Source organism: Mesoplodon mirus (genome assembly GCF_964341445.2).
Source record: "Mesoplodon mirus genome assembly, chromosome: 4".
Classification (NCBI taxonomy): Eukaryota; Metazoa; Chordata; class Mammalia; order Artiodactyla; family Ziphiidae; genus Mesoplodon; species Mesoplodon mirus.
The window spans coordinates 97,397,778-97,416,944 of NC_138979.1; the positions used below are offsets into that span (position 1 = coordinate 97,397,778).

Sequence of the window (19,167 nt, forward strand, 5' to 3'; positions counted from 1 at the left end):
CACAGCTCACACTTAAGGCATAGGGAGTTATGCATCACCTTCTTGAAGGCAGAGTATCCACATAAATTATTTGGAATTTGTCAGCACAAGAGATTTCTCTCTTTTCTACCATTTATTTATTTATTCAATTATTTATTTATCAGTCTGGACTCATGGACATTTATTTTATACTTTAGATTATAATCCAATACTACTTTTGTTATTTTGTTACTTAAATGGTTCTAGCTTTGGCCACTGGGAGCTCTTGATTTGGCTCCTGTATCCCTGACATGTCCCCATCATTGTGGGTATTTGTTTCTTTGTTTGGCACTTTCTTATTTTCTTTACTTTCTGTCGCCACAAGATGCTCCACACTCACCTTGTACATTTCTTGCCCAGTCCTGGAATCAGCCATGTTTCCCAGGAGCCCTGGTTCCTTTTATTGGAGAATGGTATTAGAAACCAAGTGTTAGGTCTGGGTGTTAGGTATACTTGTCTTAGTCACTTTTATTTATCTAACACACTGCCTAACACATAATAGATTCTCACTAAATATTGTTGAGCAGCTTTGTGTTGTTGGACAAGATGATTATTCATGTGCCCTGTTGTGTGCTCAGCAGTGAACTTACTGACTACACAGGAAGATAAGTTATGTGATCTTGGATACCTTGAGTTTGAGGTAGTAACAGAACATTTGATTCTAGATGTCCTGATAGTAGGAACTGAAGAGAGCAAGAGAGGGGGAGGAAGGGAAGGAAGGAGGGAAGAGAAGAGGAGGGAGGGAGGGAAGGAAGTCTTGAGAAACAGACAGACATTGACTTTGGAGGAAGGGATAATGGAGTCACCAATCTACCAGAGATGGGAGAGAGCAAGAAGGGGATAAAGCTCCTGCAAACCAGAATATGAATGGTTCTTCTTCTTGTTCCTTTTGAGATCATTTTAATTAAGAAAAACTGCATGAGGTAGGTTAGAGAGGTTGGCTGGCTGGCTTGAGTCTTTAAAGGAGAAAACCAGGATTGTCTGTGTCCCAGCCAGTGTTGACTCAGACAATCCAGAAATGAGTCCCTGGGTCTGGAGAGCCCGGCTGAAGCTTGAGGAGGACATGGAAGCTGTCTTCACTACCGGGGTTTGAAGTTTCATTACTCGACTTGTTGTGACTGGCAGATGGGCTGGAACAGTCACATGTGATATTCAGATCACTGCTGGGAGATGTGACCTCTGCCTTTGGCTGTGAAGAGGGCCAGAATACAGGAGATAAAATAAGGGGGTAGTGTTTGCAAAGTTTATTGAAGCAGTGGATCCCTTTATCAGATAGCACTCATGGTTTTTCTTTTTACCTGATAAAATTTGTCAAAGAACTAATAACGATGTGTGGTTCACAATATATGTAGCTCATTTGTGTTTTATAGTTTTTTCATTATGTATCTCATTTTTGACCGTGAAATTTATGATTATTTTTAAACTCTGGAACAGTGGGATATTAGGATGTTTACCTTGAGACAAGTTACATGGGTATTTGGGCACCCATCATTATGTGGGAGGCATATGTTTTTTGATACCCCTCCACGCTTATACTCAAGAGGGCTAAATCATAACTTTTCTGCCTAAAGGTCAAAAAAGCAGGCAAGGGCTTCCCTGGTGGCGCAGTGGTTGAGAGTCCGCCTGCCGATGCAGGGGACACGGGTTCGTGCCCGGGTCTGGGAAGATCCCACATGCCGCGGAGCGGCTGGGCCTGTGAGCCGTGGCTGCTGAGCCTGCGCGTCCAGAGCCTGTGCTCCGCAACGGGAGAGGTCACAACAGTGAGAGGCCCGCGTACCGCAAAAAAAAAAAAGAAAAAAGCAGGCAACTCACAGAGCAGGGTCCACCTCATTAACCTTCACCTAATTCTTATTATTCTCCTTGCCCAAGGTTTTATCGCTTCACAAGCTGAGAAATTCATGCATATGAAATAAGAGCCCGTTGAATTTGTCTTTATTACCCCGGTCGTGTCTGAAAAGGAGTTTGCACTTGGGATAGGAAGCAGAAAGGCTCTCTTGCTGAAAGACAGGCCAGACTCGCAGAAGTGGATTGGCTAAGGAATGTGGACACACTGCAGACATCTTACACTGAGGCTAATTCTTGCAATGATGTGGTCATACGTGGTAGAGCCCAGCTGTTTGCTCCATTGAGAGGGGCTTTAGCTAGCCCACACAATCTCTGAGTACTGTGTCTGAACTGGATCCAAATATCCAGCCTGCTGAGGCTCACCCAGCCCCCAGAGTGATTGGAGTTGGCTTATTGCAGAGCACAGCATTCGAAGCAACTGGTAAGAAAAGTTACAGACAAAGACTTAGTAATTGAGAAAAATGTAATGTATAGCAGTAAAGTGGAATCTAAACATATTTTCCCCCTCCCCCATAAACTATTAAGATACAGGTAAAAACTGTTTATGCTTAATCTTTGGTCAGTTGATGGACATTTTGTGATTTTTGTTATCCATGCCACCAGGAATGCTACTGGGTGAATATCATCTTCTCCCCTAAATAAATCTTTGCCTTAACATAGGGATTAAGACAGTGTACTCCAGAATAAGACTTCCTGAGTTCAAACTCCATTCTCTACTTCCAAGCTATGAGACCTTGGCTAGTTTGTTAAACCTTACTGTTAAAACGGTAATAATAAGGTTTAGCTCAAAGAGTTTCTATGAAGATGAAATAACGTATCTTTAGCACTTAGTATATCTTTTCCCTTTGAATTTTACCTTTAATTTGAAGAATGCCACTGCCACTTGCATGGACCTTTATCTCTGACTTTTTTTTTTGGTGGTGGGTTGGTAGGTATGGCTGATGAGTGAAAAGGAAGAAGAAGAGATATGATTGCTACACTTTGATTTACACAAAAAAGTAACTCCATTAATAATTTGTCTTCTTTGTTAATGATTTTCATGCTGAAACCTTAGAGTAAAATCTTTTAGAATGGAAGTCATCCAACTCGTCTCCTTTAGACTTTACATATCTTAGACTTTCCAACTTAAATAAGATATTCATTTATTTCTAGAATTAAAGTTGTTTTTTTCTGTGTGTAAGTAGAACAAATGCCACCCAGCTTGTCTGAACATGTTCTGTTAGTTTGCAGTTCTCAAAACCAAAGTCAGCAGAGGAGAAATCTTACATCTTTCGAATACTTTGCATTAAGCAACAAGACGTAGTAGTATTTAGTGTTGTTGAAGAATGAATGGTAACGAGATTAAAGCAATTGTCATTTAACGATGTTGGTTGAAATTAAATAATATATTAGGCTTTCCCTGATGGTGCAGTGGTTAAGAATCCACCTGCCAATGCAGGGGACACGGGTTCGAGCCCTGGTCCAGGAAGATCCCACATGCCTCAGAGCAACTAAGCCCTTGCGCCACAACTACTGAGCCTGCACTCTAGAGCCCACGACCCACAACTATGGAAGCCCGTGTGCCAGAAGCCCGTGCTCCGCAACAGGAGAAGCCACCTCAATGAGAACCCCGCGCACTGCAGTGAAGAGTAGCCCCCGCTCACTGCAACTGGAGAAAACCCTCACACAGCAACGAAGACTCAATGCAGCCAAAAATAAGATTAATTAATTAAAAAATATATATATATATTACTTATTAAAAAGGGCAAAGTTATTAAACTCAAAAAAGTCAGAGCATGCAAACAAAATAAATCATAATTCAACATTATATAGAATTTTAAGAAATGCAGTGAAATGAAAATGTGATAACTAATGAAAGGGAGCTGTGAATGCCTCATTCTAATGAAGCGGAAAGCACCTGTTTATGAGATAAGAAGTTCATACTTTTAAAGTAAAATTGTTGCTTTAAATAAAAGATGATGATTCATTCAATGAATGAATCCAGAATCTACTGTGTATCAGGAGACAAGAGATATAAAAATAAAATGCCTGCTCCCAAAGCACTAAAAATCTGCAGGAAAGTTAACTAAAAATTACAGTGTACTGTGAAAAGTGATGATAGAGGGTGTTTTAGAAACTCAGAAGAGGAGCTCCCAAAGGTGAAGGTAAGATTGGAAAATCTTCCTAGAAAAGAAGGTGCGAGGATTAGGAACCAAGATGGCAGAGTAGAAGGACGTGCTCTCACTCTCTCTTGCGAGAATACCAGAATCACAACTAGCTGCTGGACAGTCATCGACAGGAAGACACTGGAAGTCACCTAGAAAGACACCCCACATCCAAAGACAAAGGAGAAGCCACAGTGAGACGGTAGGAGGGGTGCAATCACAGTAAAAGCAAATCCCATAACTGCTGGGTGGGTGACTCACAGACTGGAGAACACTTATACCACAGAAGTCCACCCACTGGAGTGAAGGTTCTGAGCCCCACATCAGGTTCCCAACCTGGGGGTCTGGCAATGGGAGGAGGAAATCCTAGAGAATCAGACTTTGAAGACTAGTGGGATTTGATTGCAGGACTTCGACAGGACTGGAGGAAACAGAGACTCCAATCTTGGAGGGCACACACAAAGTAGTGTGCGCTTCGGGACCCGGGGGAAGGAGCAGTGACCCCAGGGGAGACTGAACCAGACCTACATGCTAGTGTTGGAGGGTCTCCTGCAGAGGCAGGTGGTGGCTGTGGCTCACCGTGGGGACAAGAACACTGGCAGCAGAAGTTCTGGGAAGTACTCCTTGGTGTGAGCCCTCCCAGAGTCCACCATTAGCCCCACCAAAGAGCCCAGGTAGGGTCCAGTGTTGGGTTGCCTCAGGCCAAACAACCAACAGGGAGGGACCCAGCCCCACCCATCAGCAGTCAAGCAGATTAAAGTTTTACTGAGCTCTGCCCACCAGAGCAAGAGCCAGCTCTACCCAGCACCAGTCCCTCCCATCAGGAAACTTGCACAAGCCTCTTAGATAGCCTCATCCACCAGAGGGCAGAAAACAGAAGCAAGAAAAACTACAGTCCTGCAACCTGTGGAACAAAAACCACTTTCACAGAAAGATAGACAAGATGAAAAGGCAGAGGGCTATGTACCAGATGAAGGAACAAGATAAAACCCCAGAAAAACAACTAAATGAAGTGGAGATAGGCAACCTTCCAGAAAAAGAATTCAGAATAATGATAGTGAAGATGATCTAGGACCTCGGAAAAGAATGGGGGCAAAGATCGAGAAGAAGTAAGAAATGTTTAACAAAGACCTAGAAGAATTAAAGAACAACCAAACAGAGATGAACAATACAATAACTGAAGTGAAGACTGTGCTAGAAGGAATAAATAGCAGAATAACTGAGGCAGAAGAAGGGATAAGTGACCTGGAAGACAGAATGGTGGAATTCACTGCTGTGGAACAGACTAAAGAAAAAGGAATGAAAAGAAATGAAGACAGCCTAAGAGACCTCTGGGACAACATTAAATGCAACAACATTCGCATGATAGGCGTCTCAGAAGGAGAAGAGAGACAAGGACCCGAGCAAATATTTGAAGAGATTATAGTCGAAAACTTCCCTAACATGGGAAAGGAAATAGCCACTCAAGTCCAGGAAATGCAGAGAGTCCCATACAGGATAAAACCAAAGAGAAACACGCCGAGACACATAGTAATCAAACTGGCAAAAATTAAAGACACAGAAAAATTATGGAAAGCAACAAATAACATACAAGGGACCTCCCATAAGGTCAACAGCTGATTTCTCAGCAGAAACTACAAGCCAGAAGGGAGTGGCATGATATACTTAAAGTGATGAAAGGGAAGAACCTACAACCAAGATTACTCTACCTGGCAAGGATCTCATTCAGATTTGATGGAGAAATCAAAAGCTTTACAGACAAGCAAAAGCTAAGAGAATTCAGCACCACCAAATCAGCTCTACAACAAATGCTAAAGGAACTTCTCTAAGTGGGAAACACAAGAGAAGATAAGGACCTACAAAACCAAACCCAAAACAATTTTAAAAATGGTCATTGGAACATACATATCGATAATTACCTTAAACATGAATGGATTAAAATGCTCAAACCAAAAGAGACAGGCTTGCAGAATGGATACAAACACAAGACCCATCTATATGCTGTCTACAAGAGACCCACTTCAGACCTAGGGACACATACAGACTGAAAATGAGAGAATGGAAAAAGATATTCCATGCAAATGGAAATCAAAGGAAAGCTGGAGTAGCAATACTCATCAGATAAAATAGACTTTAAAGTAAAGAATGTTACAAGACACAAGGAAGGACACTACATAATGATCAAGGGATCAATCCAAGAAAAAGATATGACAATTATATATGTACCCAACATAGGAGCACCTCAATACATAAGGCAACTGCTAACAGCTATAAAAGAGGAAATCAACAGTAACACAATAATAGTGGGGGACTTTAACACCTCACTTACACCAATGGACAGATCATCCAAAATGAAAATAAATAAGAAAACACAAGCTTTAAATGACACAATAGACCAGATAGATTTAATTGATATTTATAGTACATTCCATTCAAAAACAGCAGATTGCACTTCTCAAGTGTGCATGGAACATTCTCCAGGATAGATCATATCTTGGGTCACAACTCAAGCCACAGTAAATTTAAGAAAATTGAAATCATATCAAGAATCTTTTCTGACCACAACGCTATGAGATTAGAAATGAATTACAGGGGGAAAAACCATAAAAAACACAAACACATGGAGGCTAAACCATACATTAATAAATAACCAAGAGATCACTGAAGAAATCAAAGAGGAAATCAAAAGATACCTAGAGACAAATGACAATGAAAACACGACGATCCAAAACCTATGGGATGCAGCAAAAGCAGTTCTAAGAGGGAAGTTTATAGCTATACAAGCCTACCTCAAGAAACAAGAAAAATCTCAAATAATCTAACCTTACAGCTAAAGGAATTAGAGAAAGAAGAACAAACAAAACCCAAAGTTAGCAGAAGGAAAGAAATCATAAAGATCAGATCAGAAATAAATGAAATAGAAACAAAGAAAACAATAGCAAAGATCAATAAAACTAAAAGCTGGTTCTTTGAGAAGATAAACAAAATTGATAAACCATTAGCCAGACTCATCAACAAAAAGAGGGGGAGGACTGAAATCAATAAAATTAGAAGTGAAAAAGGAGAAGTTACAACAGACACTGCAGAATACAAAGCATCCTAAGAGACTACTACAAGCAACTCTATGCCAATAAAATGGACAACCTGGAAGAAATGGACAGATTCTTAGAAAGGTGTAAACTTCCAAGACTGAACCAGGAAGAAATAGAAAATACGAACAGACCAATCACAAGTAATGAAATTGTAACTGTGATTAAAAATCTTCCAGCAAACAAAATTCCAGGACCAGATGGCTTCACAGGTGAATTCTATCAAACATTTAGAGAAGAGCTAACACCCATCCTTCTCAAACTCTTCCAAAAAATTGCAGAGGAACGAACACTCCCAAACTCATTCTATGAGGCCACCATCACCCTGATACCAAAACTAGACAAAGATACTACAAAAAAAGAAAATTACAGACCAATATCACTGATGAATATAGATGCAAAAATCCTCAACAAAATATTAGCAAACAGAATCCAACAACACGGGCCTCCCTGGTGGCGCAGTGGTTGAGAGTCCGCCTGCCGATGCAGGGGATACGGGTTCGTGCCCCGGTCTGGGAGGATCCCATATGCCGCGGAGCGGCTGGGCCCATGAGCCATGGCAGCTGAGCCTGCGCATCCGGAGCCTGTGCTCCGCAACGGGAGAGGCCACAACAGTGAGAGGCCCGCATACCGCAAAAAAAAAAAAAAAAAAAAAAAAAAAAAAAAAGAATCCAACAACACATTAAAAGGATCATACACCATGATCAAGTGGGATTTTATCCCAGGGATGCAAGGATTCTTTAATATACGTTAATCAATCAATGTGATTAACCATATTAACAAATTTAAGAATAAAAACCATATGATCATCTCAATAAATGCAGAAAAAGCTTTTGACAAAATTCAACACCCATTTATGATAAAAACTCTCCAGAAAGTGGGCATAGAGGGAACCTACCTCAACATAATAAAGGCCATATGTGACAAACCCACAGCAAACATCATTCTCAATGATGAAAAACTGAAAGCATTTCCTCTAAGATCAGGAATGAGACAAAGATGTCCACTCTCACCACTATTATTCAACATAGTTTTGGAAGTCCTAGCCATGGCAATCAGAGAAGAAAAAGAAATAAAAGGAATACAAATTGGAAAAGAAGAAGTAAAACTGTCACTGTTTGCAGATGACATGATACTATACATAGAGAATCCTAAAGATGCCACCAGAAAACTACTAGAGCTAATCAATGCATTTGGTAAAGTTGCAGGATATGAAATTAATGCACAGAAATCTCTTGCATTCCTATACACTAATGATGAAAAATCTGAAAGAGGAATTAAGGAAACACTCCCACTTACCATTGCAACAAAAAGAATAAAATACCTGGGAATAAACCTACCTAGGGAGACAAAAGACCTTTATGCAGAAAACTATAAGACACTGATGAAAGAAATTAAAGATGATACCAACAGATGGAGAGATATACCATGTTCTTGGATTGGAGGAATCAAGATTGTGAAAATGACTGTACTACCCAAAGCAATGTACAGATTCAGTGTAATCCCTATCAAATTACCAATGGCATTTTTTACGGAACTAAAACAAAAAATCTTAAAATTTATATGGAGACACAAAGACGCCGAATAGCCAAAGCAGTCTTGAGGGAAAAAAACGGAGCTGGAGGAATCAGACTCCCTGACTTCAGACTATACTACAAAGCTACAGTAATCAAGACAATATGGTACTGGCACAAAAACAGAAATATAGATCAATGGAACAAGATAGAAAGCCCAGAGATAAACCCACGGACCTATAGTCAACTGATCTACGACAGAGGAGGCAAGGATATACAATGGAGAAAAGACAGTCTCTTCAATAAGTAGTGCTGGGAACACTGGACAGCTACATGTAAAAGAATGAAATTAGAACACTCCCTAACACCGTACACAAAAATAAACTCAAGATGGATTCGAGACCTAAATGTAAGACCGGACACTATAAAACTCTTAGAGGAAAACATAGGAAGAGCGCTCTTTGACATAAATCACAACAAGATCCTTTTTCATCCACCTCCTAGAGTAATGGAAATAAAAACAAAAATAAACAAATGGGACCTAATGAAACTTCAAAGCTCTTGCACAGCAAAGGAAACCATACACAAGATGAAAAGACAACACTCAGAATGGGAGAAAATATTTGCAAATGAATCAATGGACAAAGGATTAATCTCCAAAATATATAAACAGCTCGTGCAGCTCAATATTAAAAAAACAAACAACCCAGTCCAAAATTGGGCAGAAGACCTAAATGGACATTTCAACAAAGAAGACATACAGATGGCCAAGAAGCACATGAAAAGCTGCTCAACATCACTAATTATTAGAGAAATGCAAATCAAAACTACAATGAGGTATCACCTCACACCAGTCAGAATGGGCATCATCAGAAAATCTACAAACAACAAATGTTGGAGAGGGCGTGGAGAAAAGGGAACCCTCTTGCACTGTTGGTGAGAATGTAAATTGATACAGCCACTATGGAGAACAGTATGGAGGTTCCTTTTAAAACTAAAAATAGAATTAGCATATGACCTAGCAATCCCACTACTCGGCATATACCCAGAGAAAACCATAATTCAAAAAGACACGTGCACCCGAATGTTCATTGCAGTACTATTTACAATAGCTAGGACATGGAAGCAACCTAAATGCGCATTGACAGACAAATGGATAAAGAAGATGTGGTACATGATATACAATGGAATATTACTCAGCCATAAAAAGGAATGAAATTTGGTCATTTGTAGAGACGTGGATGGATCTAGAGACTGTCATACAGAGTGAAGTTAAGTCAGAAGGAGGAAAACGAATATCGTATATTAACACATACATGTGGAACCTAGAAAAATGGTACAGATGAACCAGTTTGCAGGGCAGAACTTGAGACACAGATGTAGAGAACAAACATATGGACACCAAGGGGGGAAAACCGTGGTGGGGTGGGGATGGTGGTTTGCTGCATTGGGCGATTGGGATTGACATGTATACACTGATGTGTATAAAATTGAGGACTAATAAGTATCTCCTGTATCAAAAAAAAAGGGAAAATAAAATTTAAGAAAAAAAAGGATGATTATCAAAATATAACTGCATGTATTTAAGAAATTAAGTTATAGATGGTCATTAATTGAGAAAGCAAAAGAACTCTCTACTTCCCCAGATCCTCATCTCTTAAGGCAAACAGTTTTAACCATTTCTGTTTTTAGTTCTTCTCACATTTATCCCCGTGACACCGTGTTCTGTGTTTGTGCTTCTATGTCTAGATTTCAATAGTACCTATTGGCTTCTTGCCATGAAAGATGGGGACATAGCTCACTTAGATCTATACCTTTTACTCTCTCTTCTCCTTCCCATTTTTAAAATAATTATAGAATGACTTTTAGCCATTCTATAATTATTTGGTATTTATAAACATTTGGTATTTATAATCATTTGGTACTTATAAACATTATATATCTAAACCTCTATTTCTTGGATCAATTGCTTTATTTCTCTCCACACCTTTCTTTCCAACTCATTTCTTGATTTATGATACATAAAGGTTTAAAACATTTACATTTTATTTTGTAATCATTGTAAATTGTAACATCTTTCATGTTTTGTCTGTAGGTTGATTCTAAAGGTTGAGGAAACAATAAAGAATGTCTATATTATTGTGATTTTTCACGTACCTTGGAAAATCTTTTGAATATCTTGCTTTGCAGGACTGATAGGACTGATCCTGGACTCTTTTTTTCTTAGCTTTTTTACCCTGTTATATGTGTTGTTACTCCATAAATACACTCCTTGTCAGACAATATGTCCTGATTTTTGTCTGAAAAACATAGTTACTCCAACAGCAGACACCCTACAAAGGCTTAGGGATCCTCTGAAGTTATTCCAGGGTTTGATTTGGGGTTGGACTGAATCCAGTGGAGTTGTTGTAATGGGCTGTTGGTGGGGAAGGTTTGAGGTGGTTGACTTTGGCCTGGATTGTCATTTTAGATTGAGGGAACTTTTATGAAGCTTGGGTGTCCTCCTGCCCCAGCCTTCTACCCTATCTTTTCCTCTCACTCCCCTTTCTAAGACTCTGAGTTGCCCTAGGAAGTTCTGGGCACTCTGAACTGAAGCTTGGGGCACTACTTTTTCACAGGAGGGAAAAAGAATTGAGAGCCTTTGGCTTAGAATTCCTAATAAAGTCTTTCTTTCTTCCTTAATCTCTTATGGTTCCTTTGGCTGAGTAGCTAATTTAGGTCAGAAGGTGATTCCACCATGCTGCTGCTGTGTGTTTTCATTGTCCTTTTCATATGTTAGCTTTTCATGTTCATTATTTCATCTGATACACACACACACACACACAATATGGACAAGGCAGGCATTTCATTATCCCAGTTGTAGAGAGATAAAATAAGGCTCAGAGAGGTCCTAACGTCATGCACATATTAAGCCTCTATCCAATCATTTTCTGTCTAGCCTTGGAGAAGCCTTGGGCTGTTGGGTATGGATTTGGGGCCCTCTCCCTGGCTCCTCCATCCTTCTTCCTATTCCTTTTTCTGACCTCAGCATCAGTTGGTCTGAAGTGTGCATTTTTCCATGCAGAGTATTCCAGGTTTTCTGGGGCTGTAAAGGGAGTACAGGACAGGGCAAAGACTTTACCTCACTTCCCAATCCTGCATTTGGTTAAAGTAGTGAGTTCAGAGGAAATGCAAGAGGGTTCTGTGCATATACAGGTATGCATTTTAGCTCTGCAGTTGTTCTTAAAGGCTTATACTTATGGGACTATAGTATTTATACCAGCAAGCCTTGGAATAGCTCCTAGTTTGTGAAATGGATTGCAAAACCTTTGACCTGCCTTATTAGCACCTGAACTCGAGGAACTGGCATCAAGGTTTAGGCCCTCAGATGTGGCAAAATGAAATGAGTGAATGGTTTCTTTTGGGTCTCTGTGTGTTATACCCTCTGTCTTAGTTTCCAGTGTAAAATTCGTTAGATCTTTACCCAGTTGCTCCCTTAAATTGTTAAATAGGATCATTTGGATCCTGAATGTATCCTGAATGGAGGCTTTGCTCCAAGACATGTGATGAACTGTAAACAAGGAAGCCAGAGTGACATTGGCTTTATTTTCCTGTAACTGCTGGTATCAACTATGTTTCCAGATTTTGGCTAAAGAAATATTTACATGTTTTGGCTTCTTTTTTTTTTTTCTGACTAATGTCAGAGTGTGCATTCCTGTATTCTGGTGAAAGGAAGAACGTGGTCACATTTTACAGGTTAGCTGGGCCATAGGAAAAAATATACACAACTTCAATGAGTAGAAATATAAAACCTTACATTCAGTAGATTTTATGATGACTTTTCTTAACTAGATTGGTAAATTTATTGTTTAAACTAGTCTCATATGGCTCCATAAATTTTTATATCTGTGCATTGTGATAGAAAGCACTGCATTTTGTTCCTGTGGTTTTTATTTTCCTGATGTGCTGTATGCATAGGTGATATTAAGCATATCCGTATTGGTATCATTGTGTTAAAAAGTCCCAAACTACTAAGCCAACATTGAGTCCCATGAGTTTACTTTTCTTGTCTGCAAAGATTCATACTGTTCTAATAACTCAGGAATTTTTTCCTTTTATTTGGTCATATATTCTCTCTTTTTTTTTAAAGTATGGAATTCTCGTGAGTGAATTTTTTTGTTTTTGTTTCAGACCTAATGTCTGTGGATCACGTTATAATGCTTACTGTTGCCCTGGATGGAAGACCTTACCTGGTGGAAATCAGTGTATTGTCCGTAAGTAAATAGTCTGTCATTTTTCATGTTCTTGTTTTGTTGTTTTGGTTGCATGGTGATTCTTAGTATTCGGTCTTTTGTAACTGCATACCATTAATATGTTTATAGCAGAGCCTTCCAGCTCTAAGATTTTCCTACTTTCTCTGAATCCAGCTTGGGAAATATATTAACTTGGTCAAACCACTGTTATACTTTAATTCAATGACTTCCTTTAGAATGTTTCTGAGATAGAGGGAATAGAGCCACAGGGATACTTTGATCAAGGTTTCATGTCATGGCATACCTTGTGCCTGGCTGCATAGACTATGTGATCACTTTGATGGGGTTTTGAAAAACAGTTTATCATTGCTCCTTTCCTTACTGTAATTTCTAACTGTGTTGGCCACCCACAAGCCCACCCAAACCTTGTCTGTTGAATTTTGGTGATCGAGGCTAAAAGCAGATCTAACTCTTAGACAAAGGGGAGAGGAAGCAGATAGAGCATCATATGAGGATGAGTGAAAAGACTAGGGGAAGAACTCAGATGGTACCAGAGATTCCTCTACCGACTCTGTTTCTATGGCAAAGCCCCAGATTCTCATCATACCCCACACATGCTGAGCGACAAATCACATGCAAGACAAGGTGCTATTTAATGGCGATACTAAGTCAAGTTAGTTATGGCATCTGTCCTCCGTGAACTTTTACAGTCACCGTACCTGTGAAATGATTTTTGTTTTCAGAAAACTCCATTTGTATAATGGGAAATTTAGAGCTGAAAGGACACTAAGGAATTACTTCAACCCCCTTCTTATTTGGCCAAGAGTGGTCTGTGGCGAAGAAGAGATTATCTCAACCAGCATTCTCTTGGTGGCCTGAAAAAGTTAATCCCTTTTCCAATTCTTGATTTTAACTAAAAGCAATTTATTCATTTGGCACATTGTGGTTTACTTCAAGATCAAAACTGACTCACTCTGCCTGCTGATGCAGGGGACACGGGTTCCTGCCCTGGTCCGGGAAGATCCCACATGCCGCGGAGCGGCTAGACCCGTGAGCCATGGCCGCTGAGCCTGCACGTCCAGAGCCTGTGCTCCGCAAAGGGAAAGGCCACAACAGTGAGAGGCCTGCGTACCGCAAAAAAAAAAAAAAAAAAAAAAAACTGACTCACTAAGAGAGGGATATAATGGTATTTGGAGTTTTCTAAATGAACTTGACAACAAAACCCTCTCCCTAGTGTTCTGTAGAATCTCTGAGAAATGCTGACTTCAGGTATTAAATAAATGTTTGTAGGATCCTTTGACAGCTTACTTCTTAATAGTTTTCAACCTCCATCCGAGGCTCTTCTGATGTTTCAGTGCACTATCAAGGGTATTATTTTTGGCCTTGTACATTTCATTTGCCCTTGCAAGTTTGTTCAGGAGTTTGAAGGAAAGGATCAAGCCTATGAGTATAAAAAGTAGTGACCAAATCTTGGTCTTCTGTTAAATATAAATCATTTACCATTTGAACTTATTCTTTAGTCCAATAGTAGAGCATTTGGTACAAGTATGATATTAGTCTCTGGGTGGCATGAAAATGTTAATAATCCTCTAAAAGATGAATGGCTTCCTGACTGTAGGATCAGTACTACTGAAGTGGATTCACACGTCTTCTCTCAGACTTTGGATGTAATTCACAACAGGACTAAATGTAGGATACAAGTTGCTCCATAGATCATATGTTCTCGACTGGCAGGGTCTTAACTAGGGAAGTAGTCTTAGCAGGGCACAGTATTTTTATAAAAATTAGTAAACTTTAAGCATTTATAATAAAATAGACTCCCAAGAATACTGCTACAATTTTTATATTATTACATCTTAAAGTTAGTTTAAAAACAATGTGTGTATGTGTGTGTGTACACACACACACACACACACACACAGGATTTTTGTTCATTTTATTTTCCCTTTATAGGATATCCTGGGATTTTTGACAGATTGAGAGCTGTGGAATAAGCAAAGAGAGGATGGAGAACCACTGATATGGATAAGGGAGTTGCCGAATCTTATAGCCAGAGTTTATTTAGTCCAACAGATTTGTTTTATAAATGAATAAATCTGAAGCCTAAGGTCACATAGGTCATGATGGCAAAGTTAACAAGAAACCTGATAGGCCAGGTTTCCTCACTTGAGGATTGGGGCCCTGTAAATCACCATGCTCTGAAGCCATGTGCTAACAGACCTCTGGTTTTGTTCACAGCCATTTGCCGGCATTCCTGTGGGGATGGATTTTGTTCTAGGCCAAATATGTGCACTTGCCCATCTGGTCAGATAGCTCCTTCCTGTGGTTCCAGATCCAGTGAGTATAACATGTCATTATATATAATATTATTTTATGTGGTTATGCCCTATTTTCTCCTAAATTTGCTTTTGGCTTTTCTCTTGCCTGCAATACATTTTTTTTCACTAGAACATCTGCCTTCTCTGTTCTGCCCAAAATACTTGGAATGGCTTTCCTCAATCTGGGCTCTCATTTCCCTTCTTCACTTTTTATAGGGAAATTACCTATGGGAAATAGTTACTATGAATAATATAAAGATTATGGCTTCCTTCTGTGTAGTTGTCACCTTATTCATTTTTGTATCTCCAATGTAAACACCATAAAAGATGCTCAATGAAATGATTGTTTAATGAACATTTTTTGGCTCAAGAAAACTAAGCATTCTTCCTTGTGGTACTGAAATATGAATCTGATTAAACACTTTTTACAACTTGAGACCCCTGCTTTTGCAAGAAGAAAATGTAAGGAGTCATCATGGCAGTTTATTGGGGATGATTTATCATGAAGAACAAACATATTTTCCCTTTCAGAATTTTACCACTTTGTTCATTCCGTTCATTATTTAGAGACTTTGCTTGCTTGTTCTATTGGTTTTTATTTTGAAATGCAGGGTGCTCAGCAGTGAATTAGGGGAAATGTGGGGCTTGGGAAGGAGGTGAGTCATTGGTTGTTAAAAAAGTTGAAGTTCATGTCTATATAAATAGCCCCTCAACACCTTGACCATCACCAAGGCAAAAACTTAGGTTCCTTTTCCATTTCCCATTTCTGATAGGAAAATACACTCCTCTTACAGTGTGTTCTGGTTTTGACAAGGTTTTAAGGAGAGTATTGTGGAATAAGCACATTCTCTTTCATCGATTGCAAGTAGAGACTTCCGCGGGCTCAAGATTCATTACCTGTTAAGAGTCCTCACATTTAACCGTGGCTCTCATGAACCAATTAACAGGATGGGGCAAGTAGTTCAGGGTAGCAGGCCCCCTTGGTGCCCACTCACATACCTTGGCATGCATGGGTGACACAAGTGACTCTGCCTGGGAGCTCTGTAACATTTTTCTAGCCACGGAGCATGTAGGACAAGCTGGAAGGCTGAGGGGATTAATTAGAAGCACCTTTTCACCAGTGACAAATGGAGAGTGTTGGATAAGTGCCCATGCTTCCTTTCCTCTCCTCTTGCATAACTGCGAAGTGTGTTATGCACTGTCTTCTGAAGTTCCCTAGTGGGACTGAGCCCTAGTTGCCCACAGTAGGAATAGGCTTGATAATGTACTTTATAGGCTTTCTTTCACTTTCCCAGTCTCTTACCAGTGTTTCCTGAAATTATTTCTAAAATAAACTACTCACATTTGAATTATTGTCTCAGAATTTGCTTCTGGTGGAAACCAAACAGAGATAGTCTAGCACTAAATACAGACAGTTGTAGGTTGGGATAGAAACTCCCCCTTGGGCTGGGACTCATTTACTTATTGCAGTGGGTGTAGCATGTTCTTGCTTGATCTCAGCTTGGTTTTAAATGTGTGTCCTCCAAGCAAGGGTAGGTTAGTTCTACATATCAGGAGCACCTGAGCTGGAGGAATAGCAAGAGGTAGAGAGCTCAGCTGGCACCACATTGGGGAACATGTCGGATGTCTCCATCTCCATCAGGATGACCTCCGGGCTGCCTCCGAGGAGTGAGAGCCTCGGGGTGGGGAAGGAGTCTACATATCAAGTTGGGAATAGAACCATCTCTCAGATTGGTTCTTGAACCAACCAACAACACTGCACTCCACTGGGGAAAGAAAATATTGCCAGATGGCAAAACTGGGTATCCAGCTGGAAAGGTCTTCAATGATAGTGTGAGCTGCTAATGATTTAATCAAGTAAAAATCATGAGATGTGGAGAAAGAATGTTAACAAGATCAGAGGGAAAAGCTGTGGTCCTAGTAGACTTTAAGCTAGCAGTGAGGTGGGAGGAATATAGTGGTAAGGTCTTGTGGGCCAGGTTAGGGTAGAGGCTGAAGTTCAAGACCTGTGGGTAGTGCTCTCTGAGATGGTTTGGGTTCATCTATGGTACTTGGACATTGGACAAAGCCCCCAAGTAGCTGGTGGATGAGAGTGGTGTGAGAGGGAAGATATGGTTTCATCAGGGTTTTTGAGGCATTTGGAGCCTTTAAAATCGTTGGCTTGGACTCTACCTGAACTAATAATGTCCAGACAGCTTGCACAACTAAAGATGGCAGAATGTTTTAAATGAAGGGTAGCTGGGGATGATCAGAATTCATTTCTGATATTTTTAAGTGATGTTCTAGGGAACAGCTCTGCTGCCCTATAGAACTTCCTGCCCGTGGTGTGGTAGACAAATTTGGATAGATCACTTTGCTAAATGCCCTGCTAACAGAAGAATAATCCAACTCAGTGAAATGTTTGCATTCACTACCTGTGGTTCTGCTAAGAGGGAGTTAATATCATTTTATCAGTATTTCCTATAAGAAACTATATACTTGTTATGTGATGGAGTCAAGGAGGTCTAGGCAAGTTGTAGGACCTCTGAGGCCATAGCCTTCTCATTTGAAAATATAAAGAATGAAAGGAGGGTTTTTCTTTCAGGTTATTTTCAACTTGTGTCCTGTGACTTTTAAAATAGGAAATGATCTCTTAGTGGCCTGAATGAGAGATTGCAATTCCAGAAAGTCCAAATTGCCAGCCAGCAATTCCTTTGGACACCAGGAAGTCGTGGCTTCCCTTAACCTATCGGGAGTCTTGCTGCCAGTCATTGAGGCACCAGGGCAAAAAGAGGATTGGCTAGACAGGGTCACAGCGGGTTTTCTAGACTTTATTATTTTTTTATTTATTTGTTTTTTTTTTTTTTTTGGTTTTCTAGACTTTAACTCCAGGTCTATTAGGACTGCTCTCTACTCTCTCAGTCCCTGAGGCCAGAGATGGATCCTGAGCAACCCTAATTCTCAAAAAGACCTATCATGGGTGATCCATGAATTCACTCATACTCTCCTTAAATATATAGAAATATAAAATAGATTATCTTCTTAAATAATATACAGTATGTTGTTATAAAAGGTGCTTCCTAAATTTCACATTTTAGACTTTGGAGATCAATTTTATGCTCATCCTGTTTTATTCTTTATGTTTTTAAAAAGGATTTAAAAATTAAACTTATTATTTTGAGATAATTGTAGATTCACATTCAATCGTAAGAAGTGCTGTGTAGAGATCCTGGGTACCTTCTATCTAGTTGTCCCCACGTTAACATCTTGTGAGACTATCGTGCAATATCACAGCCAGGGTATTGACACGGATACAGTCAAGATACAGAACATTTCCATCACCACCATATCCTTCATGTTACTCTCATATTCATTTCCTCCTACATTCTCCTTAATCCTGACCACCACTAACCTGTTGTCTATTTCTATAATTTTGTCGTTTCAAGAATTTTATATAAATGGAATCACACAGTATGTAACCTTTTGGGACTGGCTTTTTTCACTCAGCATAATTCTCTGGAAACTCATCCTATTGTTGTTGTATATATCAGTAGTTTGTTCCCTTTTATTGCTGAGTAGTATTACACACTATGGATGTAACACAGTTTGTTTAGCCACTCACCCATTGAAAGACATATGGGCTCTTTCTAGTTTTTTTGATTTTCAAACAAAGCTGCTATGAGCATTTATGTACAGATCTTTGTGTGAACGTAAGTCTTTATTTCTCTGGGATAAATGTCCAGAACCGCAATTGCTGGGTTGTATTGTAGCTGCATATTTAGCTTTTCTAGAAACTGCCAGCTGTTTTGGGAGTGGTTGTACCATTTTACATTCTCACCAGCAATACATGAATGACCCAATTTCTCTGCATTTTTACCAGCTTTGGGGGTTGCCACTATTTTAAATTTTAGCTGTTCTGATAGGTATGTAGTAATTACATCATTGTAGTTTTAATTTGCATTTTTCTACCGGCTTATGATGTTTAACATCTTTTCCTGTGTTTATTTGTCACCTGTATGTATCTTCTT

The 19,167-nt window shown here is 39.6% G+C and overlaps 1 protein-coding gene across 1 annotated transcript in view; it reads left to right on the forward strand.

Annotated features, from left to right (window-relative positions):
• The window catches only part of FBN1 (fibrillin 1), a 261,762-nt gene that overhangs the window by 24,086 nt on the left and 218,509 nt on the right, over positions 1 to 19,167 (forward strand). The window contains exons 3-4 of the mRNA XM_082617138.1: positions 12,781 to 12,863; positions 15,081 to 15,179. Of these exons, the coding sequence (XP_082473264.1) occupies positions 12,781 to 12,863; positions 15,081 to 15,179 (182 nt within the window). The remainder of the gene's footprint in view (positions 1 to 12,780; positions 12,864 to 15,080; positions 15,180 to 19,167) is intronic.